This window comes from Rutidosis leptorrhynchoides, chromosome 2, assembly GCF_046630445.1.
Source record: "Rutidosis leptorrhynchoides isolate AG116_Rl617_1_P2 chromosome 2, CSIRO_AGI_Rlap_v1, whole genome shotgun sequence".
Classification (NCBI taxonomy): Eukaryota; Viridiplantae; Streptophyta; class Magnoliopsida; order Asterales; family Asteraceae; genus Rutidosis; species Rutidosis leptorrhynchoides.
In genome coordinates, this window is record NC_092334.1 from 425653037 (window position 1) to 425666522 (window position 13486).

Consider the following 13486-nt stretch of genomic DNA (forward strand, 5'->3'; position numbering starts at 1 on the left):
TTAACAGTGACCATTTTTTGAGAAAAGTTATTATTTCTCAAAAGTTTCTATTTTTGGAAACCTACTATTTATGAAAAGCTTCCACTTATAGTAATCTTCTAATTTAGGAAGTTCGGGTTACAATTCTTAACAAAGATGTTGTACAATCTAGCCCAAACTTCATTGCTAACATGCAAGTCACTCGAATTATCTATTGTTACCGAGCTGCCCAGGATCTCTTGACCAGAATCTAAGTCTTGGCATTCGAGATCCACAAGCGTCTCATAATGGTACCAAGGATCACCCTAGGCCACAAGTAGCGGTGATGTTTGTAGTCTTTGTACATTATCTTTAATTATAACCTTCACATTATAGGTGTATACACATAACCAATTTATTAAGATACTTATTAGTTATATATATAATAGTGATAATATATTTAGTGTAATTAAGTGTTACTATATAGTTAGGTGTATAAGTTATACTAATAATAGTATTATTATTTACTTTAATCAACTATTATGTAAACTTATCATTATATGTTACATATATAATTATACCTATGTGATACATACATATATATATATATTCTTTATATTATTATACATGTACGTGTTCATAACTATATATATATATATATATATATATATATATATATATATATATATATATATATATACACACACATTTATTACTTTTCTTATTATGTTTACTAAGCTATTATAATACTTACATGATACCCATTCATACATACATACACACGTACATATACATACATATATAAACATACATATATACATATGTATATATCTAAATATATATACAAGCATATACCTACCTATACATATGTACATACATACGTATGTTTGCATGCATGCATATCATTAATTATTAATCAACCTCACATAAAAATCATAACTTTTACTAAACCTAATAACATAATATTACCTAATTAATCATACAATATTCATCAACCCTAATCTTTATTAACCATACTTTAACCAAATCTTTTAACTCTTTACTTATACAATACATAATCATAATTCATAATCTAACTCATGATCATAATCTTCATCTATTATTATTAACTAGCTTATTAACTTTACACATAAAATCATAAACTTCTTATTCATATTCATAACCTAAACTTTTTAATTACAATCTTTATCTATTTCAATAATCATATCTAAACTCTAATCATAATAGTCATAATCATTATAATTATTATTCATACTTACATAATAACTAATCAAGATCATACTTCATAATTATAATACTTAATATAATACTTTTATTCTAATCATACTTACTAGTTATCAAATTATTTATACTTCATAAAATCATACTAATGAATAAGACTTATAAATAACTTAAATGTAATTGAATTAAATACATGATTGAACTAGGGTTTATAGGACTACATTAGGGTTTAAAGATCAAGGATAATGATGGATGTGGGCTGCACAGGAAACACAGAAACTTGCAGCAACAACTTACGACCCAAAAGGTGGTTTCTTAGACTGTTTTTGGCTCGACAACACAACAGGTATAGCAGCAACAGACGCAGCAACAAGGAGATCATTTTTGGGGCTGGTTGATCACAAAAAGAAACAGCAAGATAGCAACAGGTACAGCAGGAAAATAGGCGAATTGCAGGAGGGTTTTAGTCGATGCAGTAGGTAGTTTAGGGGAGCTGAATGTGTCGACTTGCAGATGGAGTTTTGAGGGTGTTTTTAGTCGATGCAGGATGAGATTTTTTTAGGCTTATTTATCGACAAACAGCAGGCTTTTTGTGAGGGTTATTGTTCGATAGAAAATAGAGGGAAGCAGGAGGAGATCAGTCGACTAATTGCAGTTTTTGGTGGGTTTAATTGTGTTGAAAATTATGGAATACATGAGGGTTTAAATAGAGTTGTTGGGTTTCCTAATCCTACTCAATTTCTTGGTGATCAAGGATGATAATTAGAATCAAACTAGGATTATGAAGACTTAGAGATCAAGTTTTTAATTTCCTGTTTATTTACAACTGGCCGATTTATATTTGTATGTGTATTACATTTTTTTACGGCATTCCTTATTTATGTATTTTATATATATTTTTTTATATAATTATTATTATTAATATTACTAATATTAGGATTACATTTTATTTAAATATTAGACCCTAACTTTTATAAATTTTATTTGGTTCCATTTAGTTTATATATATTCTTATTTGTTTGAATCTTATAAATATTGTCACATTTTAATTTATGACATATTGTTTATATCATTTATTTAGTATTAGGGTTAGGGTTTAATACTCAATATTAAATGGGATTAGGGTTTAGTAGTTAATAGGTAGGGTTAGGTTTAGGGTTTCAAATAGTATTAGGGTTTTAGTATTAATTACTATATTAACTTTAATCGGATAACAACCCTAGTGCTAAAACACAGAATATGCCAATGAAACCCTAAGGGCAGTTTAGTAAATTCAGAATGGAAATGTGAGGGTTGTTATAATGAATCAATTCAAAACACACAAATCGCAGTTTTCAGATTAAAGCAAAATAACACGTCGAAAATTCAAACAAGCACAACTAGAGCTATACATAACGAAATCACGCGATTCTTGCGAGCAGAGTTATTAATTCTTAGATAGCTTTTCATCTAGACACTTTTTATTTACAGAAAACTTAGTCACCATATCAGTAGCATAGCAATTGAATTCATGATTTAACCCTAACATGCAAACCGAGCATTATAACGACTAATAACGCATACAATCACAATCAATTGAACAATAAGACATCTAGAACTATGTAATCATAACAAAATCCAGTTTTATAAAACTAGGGTTATGAAATTATACATCTAAAAGACAATTAATTGGTAATAGCGCGTAGAGGACGGTCAAAGGAAGCACTTTCGTGTTGAAGGTTCAAGCAAACAAGCAATTTTTGAAGGTGATTAATGGGGATGAAGATGTCGATGGTAGGAGGTGTTTTGGGGCTGCTCATGGTCGTGGTTTTTAGGGTGGGGTGAAAGAATGGATGTATTTTTCTAATTAGGGATATAATTAGGGCCTAATTAGCTAGCTTAATGGGTTTAATCAACAAAGTGGGCCAAAATAAAGCAAGGGAAACCACAACCTTGATATTTTCGACCAAATGGCTCATACGGGTGCTCCATGGGCTAATTTTGACTAGTTAGTTCATTCCTTGTGTAGCCCGATAGGTGTCGTCAACAGAAAACGCGAACCGACTCGCTAAACGTTAATTTCTTGCGTTTTTAATCTATAAAAATTCTAATAAATTAAATGTATTTTTAAAATATAAAAATAATATAAAATAATTATTGAAATTGAATTATATTATGTTTTGACTTGTTTGTTCACTAAGTGTGGTTCGTCTCTAGTTGTCGTTAACCGTACCGAATTCTCGGAACGTTAACCGATCATTAAAACGCATCCCACCAAGTTTAATTCATTAAATATATAATAAATTAAATATATTTTTCTCAAAGTGAATAATTATTAAAAATTATTTAATTAAAATTCGAGTGTTTCGTAGTCCCGAAAGACATCATTTGCAGTTCTTAAAACTGTATCGTTTTTTTTTTTTTTTGTATTTCAAAACATGAAATAAGTTTTCTGATTAATATAATCTCATATTAATTATAGTAGTCATCAAAGAACCAAGTATGCATTTAACTAAATTAAATACACAAATTCAAGTAAGTTCCGTTAAATAACTTAATTGACAGTTAACGAAGTTTAACGGAAATAGCAGGGTTATTACAATGAGAAAGATGGAGATAAAGATATTTTTAATTTTTAATTATTATTATGGGTCCCATAAAGTTGTGGCAAAAATTATTCCCTTATTTTTTGTTTTATTTTATTATTCTGATATTTGATAAATTTATAGTTTTTAATTAAATGTAAGTTAATAATTAATAATTTTTTTAATATTATCAATAATAAAAGTATTTTTAATTTAATAAGTTTTATGTTTAATTTTAATTATTTGATTTTTAGAACAAAATAAAAAGTAAAAAAATATGGAAGAAAGGTGTAACTGTTGGGAATGTTTGGTCATGCGTTTAATCCTGAGAAGGAAGTGCTGATGTGGCACTGAGATGGCGTTTAGTCATGGAGGATTAAGACACAACCTTTGAGACCTCTCAAATATGAAGTTTAATTGAAAACGAGACTATAATACAACATAGATGCAAACTATTCTAACCATCTCAATCAAGTATCCGGAGATGAATCTTACATAGTGCGAAATGCGATTTGTGCCTCGAACTACACTAAGTCAGTTGGAATCATATAGATATAATGAGTTGGGTGCTCTCGCGTTGTGACGGGAAACATTTACTAAATTCGATTGAGAACCCGAACAAAAAAGAAGAAGTAAAAGACATAAATTGAAAAGTTTACGAAAAAAGACCAAATAATAACAATCATATTAATAATAACGACAATAATAAATATAGCTAATGCGTAATAAGTGAAAAGTTATGTAGCTGATTTATAATAAATGAAAAAATTAACAATAATAATTATGGTTTATTTGTACGGAGTAATAAGTAAAAACTATGTGGTTGAATTGTTAGTAAGTGATAAGATAACTATTAACCATTTTTTTTATTTTACTTTCTAGTTTGTCGAAAGGAAATACCCAAATGTCCAATCAATAAAGTGAGACGTACATCGACAGTTGGTACAAATCATTTAATAAAATAGAAAAATCTATATATATATATATATATATATATATATATATATATATATATATATATATATATATATATATATATATATATAGTTATTTATGTATATAAAAAAATGAAAAGTTCAGTGGTTGATTTGTAATAAATTAAAAATTTTACAGTTAATCTATAAAAAGTAAAAGTTTGTGGTGAATTTGTAAATATAGTGTGTAAATGTGTAGTTATTTATATGTATAAATGTGTAGTTATTAAAAAATGAGAAGTTAAGTGGTTGATTTGTAATAAACTATAGGTAATTTAAAAAAGTTAAAAATTTGTGGTGAATTTATAAAATCTAAAAAGTTGATTATTCATTTAGTTTATGTTTTTGACGAGGTGTGGTTAATTGAAATAACAGAAAAAAATTAGTGGTGAATTTATAAAATGTAAGAAGTTGACTATTCATTAACTTTACCTTTTAAAAATAAGGGAGATGATCTTCACACATAACTTTTTTATCCATGTACACCTAATTACCTATTATACCCTTAATTATACTTAGAATAATAATATAAGTTTAACTTCTCAAGAGTATAATTGTGATTTTATAAGACAAAAGTATATATGTATCAAAAAGTTGTGTGTGAGAATCACCTTCTTTTAAATAAAAGTATAATATAATATAATACAATATAATATATAATATAATATAATTTAGTAAAAAAATGTAGCGGAATCACATATTTAAAACAAAAATAAAGGATATGTCAACCGAAGTTACCATTTCTATTTTTTGTCTATTATATAAGGGGATAATGTCTTATCAAATAAATTGATGGAAACCGTCTTGTATTCATATTCATATTCATATTCATATTCATATATTCATATTCATAATTACATATTACATAATTACAAATAAATAAAGAAATAAAAAACACGTGAATGGTCCATGTAATTTGTTGCAGATTACCCATATTGTCCTTTTGCGCTTTTTTGACTTAGATGGTTTTGGAGATTTTTACTTGTTACGTTGACAGTTCCTCTCACTATCTGTAAAAACCCCGTTAAATCCCCTCACATGCCAAATGAGCTATATACTAATCATTTCTCACCTTGTTAAGTCCCTTGTGCGTTTTTAACAGTCATTAGTGAAGAGACTACTAACGGAACAAGTGAAAACTAGGACTATCTGAGTGAAAAAAAAAGCACAAGGACCATACTAGTAAAAAAAGAAAAAACTTTCTACTCCGTACTATTCATTCAATTCATTAGATGTTGTATATACATAAGAGCTCTAGGAGTCGACCACTTTTGCCACCGTTAAAGGGATTTAACAATGGGGATATCGGTGCGCACCATTCCCCTCCGGTGTTAAATCACCGTTAAATTCATGTTAAATGCTTCAGCGTTACATAGCCAACGGTGTGTTTAGAGATTTAACACCGGGGACACCGGTGTACACCACTCCCCTCCGGTGTTAAATCACCGTTAAATCACCAAAATATTATTTTTATTTATATTATATTTTTTATTAGTTAAATAAATTAAATAATAATAATTAAATAATGATTTAACACTGAGATTTAACACTGAACCATTTTCCCTGTTTTGCCCTCGGTGTTAGACCACTCTCAACGGTCCGCCGTTGAGAGTTTTCACCAACGGCGCCGATATTAGCACGGCCGCCGTTGGTCCGCCGTTGGTGACCGCCCTTCAATTTTTCACTCGATGATCGAACCAAGGACGGGAAAAAGCTGCGAATTTTGCATGTTAACGTTTGGAATTTGAATGTTTGAGTTTAAATTTAAATGTTTGAATGTTAACGTATACATTACAGTAACAATTTAATCTCTATATATATACCCATGAACTGATATCATGTATACACACACTTCCAGTTTCATATACACACACTACATACACACACAACAATTTTATTCAGTTTCAGTTTGATAAACTCGATCATGGCACGTTTAACTTGTTCGATGGATGTTTGGCACGGGGGGTTGTTGAGCGGAGACTGGAAGGTTTATGAAAACGGGCAGTGTAAATCGTTCGAGAATCTCGATATCACTTACTGGGACACGGGCCGTTTGTTCGACTACATACGCGAACACGTCGACTTTGAGGCCTCGGATTTCGCGTACCTTGATCCCGAGACCGATAAGTTCGAGTTCCTCACGACCGAGCTAGAATGGGAAAGAATTGTCGGGCGAGCCAAACTCAAATGCAACCGAATCGAGTTGTATTGTATTGGTATTTGGGACCGACAATTTTGCCGTCGTCCTCAGCCTGACTATCCGCACACCAACGAGGGGTACGTGAGTGACGATACGATCGGCTCATATTAAACACGTTTAATGTCTTTTTTTTAATAATGCGTGTAGTTTTTTTTTAGGAATTTCTAATGTTTTTTTTTTTTTTTTTGTATTTTTAGGAATTTGTAATGTTTTTTTTTTTATTTTTAAGAATTTGTAATGGTTTTATTTTTATTTTTAGGAATTTGTAATGTTTTGTTTTTTATTTTTAGGAATTTGTAATATATTGTTTTTATTAATAAAAGTTTAATTTGTAGGAATTTTAATTTTATATATAAGTTATTATATAAGTTTAAGAAAAAAAATAAAAATTATGATGATGACGGCCGTCATGGATGTTAGTAATTTAGTGATGGAAAGGAGGTGCTGATGTGGCAGTCAGTGATCCCATGACGGACCGTCATAGTTGAGAATGATCTTAAATTCAGTGTTAAATTTAACACTGAGATTTAACATCGAACGATGCTCTAATCATTTCAAAATTGTGTTAAAAAGACTTGGTTTCTTTTGTAGTTTAGTTAACCACACAAGTCACGACAACCCCATAGCTCCAAAAGATGGGTTCAACCTTAAAGTCTTCTTTTCATGGTCACTGTGGACCACTGTCTCCTTCGTCAACTTGCTTTGGTGATAATTTTTCTTCCTATTTTATTTTGTGTCTCCATTATTGAGGCATCCATCTAACTTCAACTTCACCTTATCCTTTCAATCATTGTTTCTTGATTATAATAATCTCTTAAAGCTTGCATATTTACACTTCTTGATCTCGAGGCTACTGAACTTGAGTTTGATTCTATCTAATTTTACATGGGTATTTAATATTTTCAAGAATTAGAGTCTTGGTTCATGTTTCTTGATTAAAATTCCCTCAAAAAGTTTCTTTTTTTTTACAGTTCTTGATCTATAATTCTGCTGAAATTGAGTTGGATTTTACTCAATTTTACAGGGGTATTTAAGATTTTCAAGTAATAGAGTCTTATCTCATTTTTGTATTAGGTATTATTCATAAAGGTTGTATTTTTACAATGGCTATCTGAAAATTTTTAAGTAATAGAGTTTTTTTTCTTCACGTTTTGTGATAAATTTACTCATTAGGCTGTATTTTTACAGGTCTTGATCTTGATGCTTGTGAAATTCTGATGGGTTTTATCCATATTTATATTAGCTTTATAACATTTCAAGAAATGGAGTAATGCTTCTGAATATGTGTTTGGTGTCACCCAATTTTACATGCTTATGAAATATTATAAGGAATAGAGTGTTTTTTCTGTATTTCTTGGTTTTAAGGATGGAATCTTGGAAATTTGATACTATTTCAATTACTGATGAAATTGATAGAAGTAAAATGGGGCCAATGGATTTTGATAGCAATATGGTTTTTGTGTCTCAAAACATAGAAAATCAAGGATTTGGTGAAAGGTATTTTCCTCACTTTATTGGCACTCACAATGCATTTTCTGAAGAGCATGAATCAAGTTCTAAGCTATCGAATTCGGTTGTAGAATCAAATTGTAGAGAATCAGGACTCTTTGATCTTAAATTAGACAGAATTGTTAGTCAAGAGAATCCTCAAATTTTTAGTTCTGCCAAAATTGCCTACAACTTGAATTCTTCTAAAGTTTCTATGCCATCAAAACACGCACGAAGCGCAGGTTTCGGTTCTCAATTACCATTTTGCCAAGTTCATGGTTGCAACAAAAGCCTTGTTTCTTGTAAAGAGTACCATAAGAGGCATAAAGTTTGTGAATTACACTCAAAAAGTGCTAAAGTCATTGTGAAAGGGGTTGTACAAAGGTTTTGTCAACAATGTAGCAGGTTAATATTCATAACTTTAAATCAAGTTCCAAGCTTTTTTAATTCTCATGGCATGAATTAAGTATCATTTATGGTATTTAATATTTATCTCTTAACTCTTTGTCCTAGATTTCATTTATTAAGTGAATTTGATGATGGCAAAAGGAGCTGCCGTAAGCGGCTCGCAGACCATAATGAGCGCAGAAGGAAACCTCGTGGTAACACTTTGTTGATAATTATTAATGCAAAAGCTTTTTATAAACTTTAATGAATTGTGCCTGAACAGAAAAACCTTGTCCGTTTACACGTTTTACTATGAAAAACAGTGAAAAATGTATCATTATGATTTATCATACTTTGAAGTTATATAAATTAAATAAATCTTATTAAACTTCAATTTAAAACATTCTTGCTCTAACTTTTCATTCATCTTGAAGATCTACATGTTTCCAATCGAAACCCACAACACTTGATACACTTCGTTTTAAAAATCGTGATTCTAAATATTTTAGAAATCTAACAGGTAGTAAGTTTAACGGGTCAAGAAGATTAAGGGCGACATCATCTTCTAATTGGCATATAAAACTTGAAGATGAAATGGCACACGAACGCCTATCCACGAATTCAATTACAAACATACAAATGCATCCTTCTGTTCATGGATCAAGCTCTTTTCCCTATCCGATTTTCAACAAATATCAAACAAGTGAGGAACTAAAAACAAATTCATTATTCGTTTACATATTTGTTGCGCAATTGAAATAATTCTATTTTACTTTTAGGCAGCACAAACGATTTCATTACCATGGATCCGACACCTGCTCTCTCTCTTCTGTCATCTCAATCACAGGGTGCTTCTTCGTGTCAATCATCACGAAACCCTGCAATGATCCCATTGATTCAGAATGTGCAAAATAACATGAACCAAATGGTGGGGTCCGAGTTCATGAACCCTGCGCCGCGGGTTTGGTCAGGAAATGCGTCAACCATTGACTTGTTGCAGCTATCGTCCGAGCTTGAAAGAGTTGAGCAACAAAAAGAAGTCATTCGTAGCACGTGTACTGAATGGTGTCCATGTTAGGCGAAATATTGTAAAATCTAGACTTCAATTTCACCATTTCTTCTATTATTACTAGTTTTGAAATAAAGAATAATGTGAAACAAAGAATAAAGATGAAGAATTAATTTATTTGAATTACATCTTTCTAACCTTTTTTTTCTAATCCTTGAAATGCAGGTTGTATATCATCTATATAGAATAGTAGAATATATTTTATGGTACAAGTAATCTTTCATTAACTAAAAGCACTTTTATAACAAATAAACAATCATACGTAAAACTAAAAGCAACGCCGTTGCCAGGGATCGAACCCGGGTCACCCGCGTGACAGGCGGGAATACTTACCATTATACTACAACGACAAATGTGATTTTTATTGTTATAATTTTTAACTCGATCTATCAATATATGTTATGTAAATTATAATCTGTGTATACACAATTAGGTAGCATGTGGGACATATATTTGTATGATTATATGAAGTTATGAATCCAAACATGAAAACAACTGATATTTACAAAGAAAGAAAACAAACAAAAATTGCAAGGCTGTATCCATCGGTCTATCCTAAAATTTGTATTCTACTACTAGTCTCAATTCTCACCAAGATTCAAACAAGCATTTCTTAAATTTAAGCATTAGATTTGGCATATTTACCGTATACAACAACAATATAACTCCATTGGAGATAATAGCATATGCATTTTGCATATTCTAAATGAGAGTACTTTTTCTTTTTTTTTTTTAATGTTTTGGCTTATGTTGTAATGAGCGTTGATAACGACGAGGTTAAGATTTATTAATTTACAAGGCGTATAAGCTGTCTTGAAGACGTAGAGTCCGATTGTTGCAAGGATGACCTAGTCGCAGTCCACATATACACATATGGACCCGAAAGTTGCAATTCTGTGCAGTTTCTTGGGGAGAAAATCATCATGTATTGTAATAGGACACCACTACTCTGTTCTACATATGTACAAGTCTAAATCAAACAGATCAACTTGATTTACCTAACATGATCGTTTCGTGACGTTAGACCAAGGGCTCCAGGCATAGATATCACCACCCAAGTGCATTGTATTCGCCTTTCAAAAAAAAAAAGTGCATTGTATTCAAATATATCCAAGATTGAAATAATTCAAACCCACATAGTAGCCACTTTTAAGAGGGAAAAATCAGCCACTCAAATGATACATTTGTGGGGACTGGGCTAAAAGGTTAGGCAGATTTCACATTGGGTCCCCACTCCAGACAACAAAGATTGCAACATGATCACCATCCTTTCAAAAGTTGCTTCAAATAAAGCATAAAAAACCAACCACATGATCACAATTCAAAAACAAAGCATATAATATAAGATAAAGTAATATAAATATAAATATATAAATATCCTCCACACTACAATATTTTAAATGCTTGAATACCTTACAAAATTAACTCCACACAAGTATATAATAAATCCAGTCACAGTGTCTCCTGGGCCTAATAATAAATCTCTTAGTGAAAGCGAAAAAATCAGTACTAATCGACCACTGATAAATCCCAACACTTTACTTGCCATTAACGATTTTGGCAGACGGGTTGAGCTCGTCCCAAGCTTCAATCCAAGTGATCATAGCGTCTGCTAGCTTGTTGAAATAGTCATCAACCTTTCCGAGCTTAGCCTTGACCTGTTTGGCTAGTTCCATGTAGCAACTTTGGACCGTGGTGCACTCTTTAGGCAACGTAACAGCTTGGAAAAACGGGATCAACTCTTCTTGCCAGTAGATTCCTTTGTATTCCTTCTTCAAGTTTACAAAAGGATTGCTAGCCTTACTGTGCCAAATGTATGGCAGACCGGTCTTCACACCCCAGCCCATGTGATCACAAATCACCTAAATTACGAAAACGAGGTTAGCCTTCGAGAATGTATGGACATGAGCGATGTATAAAATAGAAAGGCTATCAATTTTAAAGAATGTCAACTGGCAAACAACTGGATTGGGGGTATATTTTGCAAAACTAGTTGGTAGCTTTTAGCAGATAGCTACCACCTTGTAGTTTGTAGCTTGTAGCTTTTTATATGTAATTTAAGTGGCATGGTAGCTTAAACTATTAAATAAAGGGTAAATGACAAAAAGCTTCAAAAAGCTTGATGCCAAACATGCCCTAGGTCAACATTTAGGTAATACGCCTTAAATCGGATTAGAACGGAGGTTTACCTTCATGCACCAGCCAGCCCACATGTCGTCGTAACGACCAATTGGCTGACCATCGCCCATAAGACCAAAGTACATTGCAGGGCCGATAGTCTCACGGTTAAAAGCAAGGTTCATTCCACACATAGGGAAAAGAGTTCCTTTTGGAATCGTCAAAACCGCGTCTACAAATCTGATAATTGACAACAAAAACAATTACTTTAATTCCAATCTAGGTGCATCATTGTGAACAATATGAACTAATTAACTAAATCAAGATTGGTTTTTTTTACCGAGTGTTTCTTTCACGAGGCTTCACCAGCTGAGTTGGAGCATCATAATCAGGAATATTAAGCCAAAGTCCATGAGAAACCGCAGTAGGGACACCTTCACGAAGACTAAACGGGTATCCACGGACGAAATCGGCACCTTCCCTGTACGGATCGTATAAGGTGTTGAAGAAAAATGGAGTCGATGGGCTCAACAGATTCTTAATGTGTTGCTCAAGTGCATTGATATCATTGCCAGATGGATCTTTAGCAACCTTTTCAGATCAACAAAAACAATATTAATATTATAAAACACTCATTCAGGCATTTCATCAAACACTTGGTATACATGGTCTATCAATCTCATATTCTCCCTAAATTACGACAATTCAAAGTTTCAATCATCAGATCCAGGTCAAAATCACAATCTGACCTAGTCAAAACCCTAGATCGCTACCAATTCCAAAGTCAACATTTATCAAAACTAACCACAATATCAAAATTCAAATGAAAATAAGAGCTTACAAAGCAATCATCATCGATGGTGAAGATGTATTTCTTCTTAGAAACCATGTAACCGAAACAACGACAAGCTGAATCCTTAAACGAGATGCAAGAAGCTTTAGGACCAAGGATTCTGTTAATATCGTTACGATTGTAAAGCTCGTAATCGAAACCTTGTGGAACTTTAATGACTTTTGAAGGATCACCGTCTTGTACGATGATTAGATGATATTGTTCGAAGAATGGTCGCCACATCTCGAGGAAATCGAGGTTTCTGATTGTGGGGATAACGATATCGAGTTCATCTTTCAAAAGTGGGGTTGCGGGTACAGAGGAAGCCATTGTTTCAGAGAGATTTGAGTAGGTTTTGTGGGAGTAAAAGCAGGTTGTGGGTGGTATAAATATAAGAATTTGGATGGAAATAAAGAAGTTTAGGGGGTGAGTTTGTTGAAATATAAAGTTGAGGTACTTGTTGTTTGTATATTTTTTGAAATGTATTTTAGTAAACGGTTGTTTAAGTCCAACAGGTTTGAAAAACGTTTTTGTAAAATTTTGAGATTTTTTTTTGACATAAATAGTAGTTTATATTGTATTTGCAAAATTAGTGATTAATAATTTCAATTAATTATAAATTAACAATAAATAATAAAATCGCTTTCCGGTAATGATGAAAGCAAGATTAGTGAT

The 13486-nt window shown here is 31.6% G+C and overlaps 2 protein-coding genes across 2 annotated transcripts; one reads left to right on the forward strand and one right to left on the reverse strand.

Moving 5' to 3' along the window:
* The first annotated feature begins 7551 nt into the window (after window positions 1-7551).
* Window positions 7552-9057, forward strand: LOC139889205 (squamosa promoter-binding-like protein 13A). The gene is made up of 2 exons (XM_071872169.1): window positions 7552-8810; window positions 8919-9057. The coding sequence occupies exons 1-2, from the start codon at window positions 8284-8286 to the stop codon at window positions 9055-9057; spliced, it is 666 nt and encodes a 221-aa protein (XP_071728270.1). The 5' UTR covers window positions 7552-8283.
* Window positions 9058-11229: 2172 nt separating this feature from the next.
* On the reverse strand, window positions 11230-13179 carry LOC139892370 (probable UDP-arabinopyranose mutase 1). Its single transcript, XM_071875436.1, has 4 exons — window positions 12821-13179; window positions 12320-12570; window positions 12051-12219; window positions 11230-11723 (listed from the first exon to the last, which is right to left on the reverse strand). The coding sequence occupies exons 1-4, from the start codon at window positions 13139-13141 to the stop codon at window positions 11400-11402; spliced, it is 1065 nt and encodes a 354-aa protein (XP_071731537.1). The 5' UTR covers window positions 13142-13179; the 3' UTR covers window positions 11230-11399.
* Window positions 13180-13486: the final 307 nt, after the last annotated feature.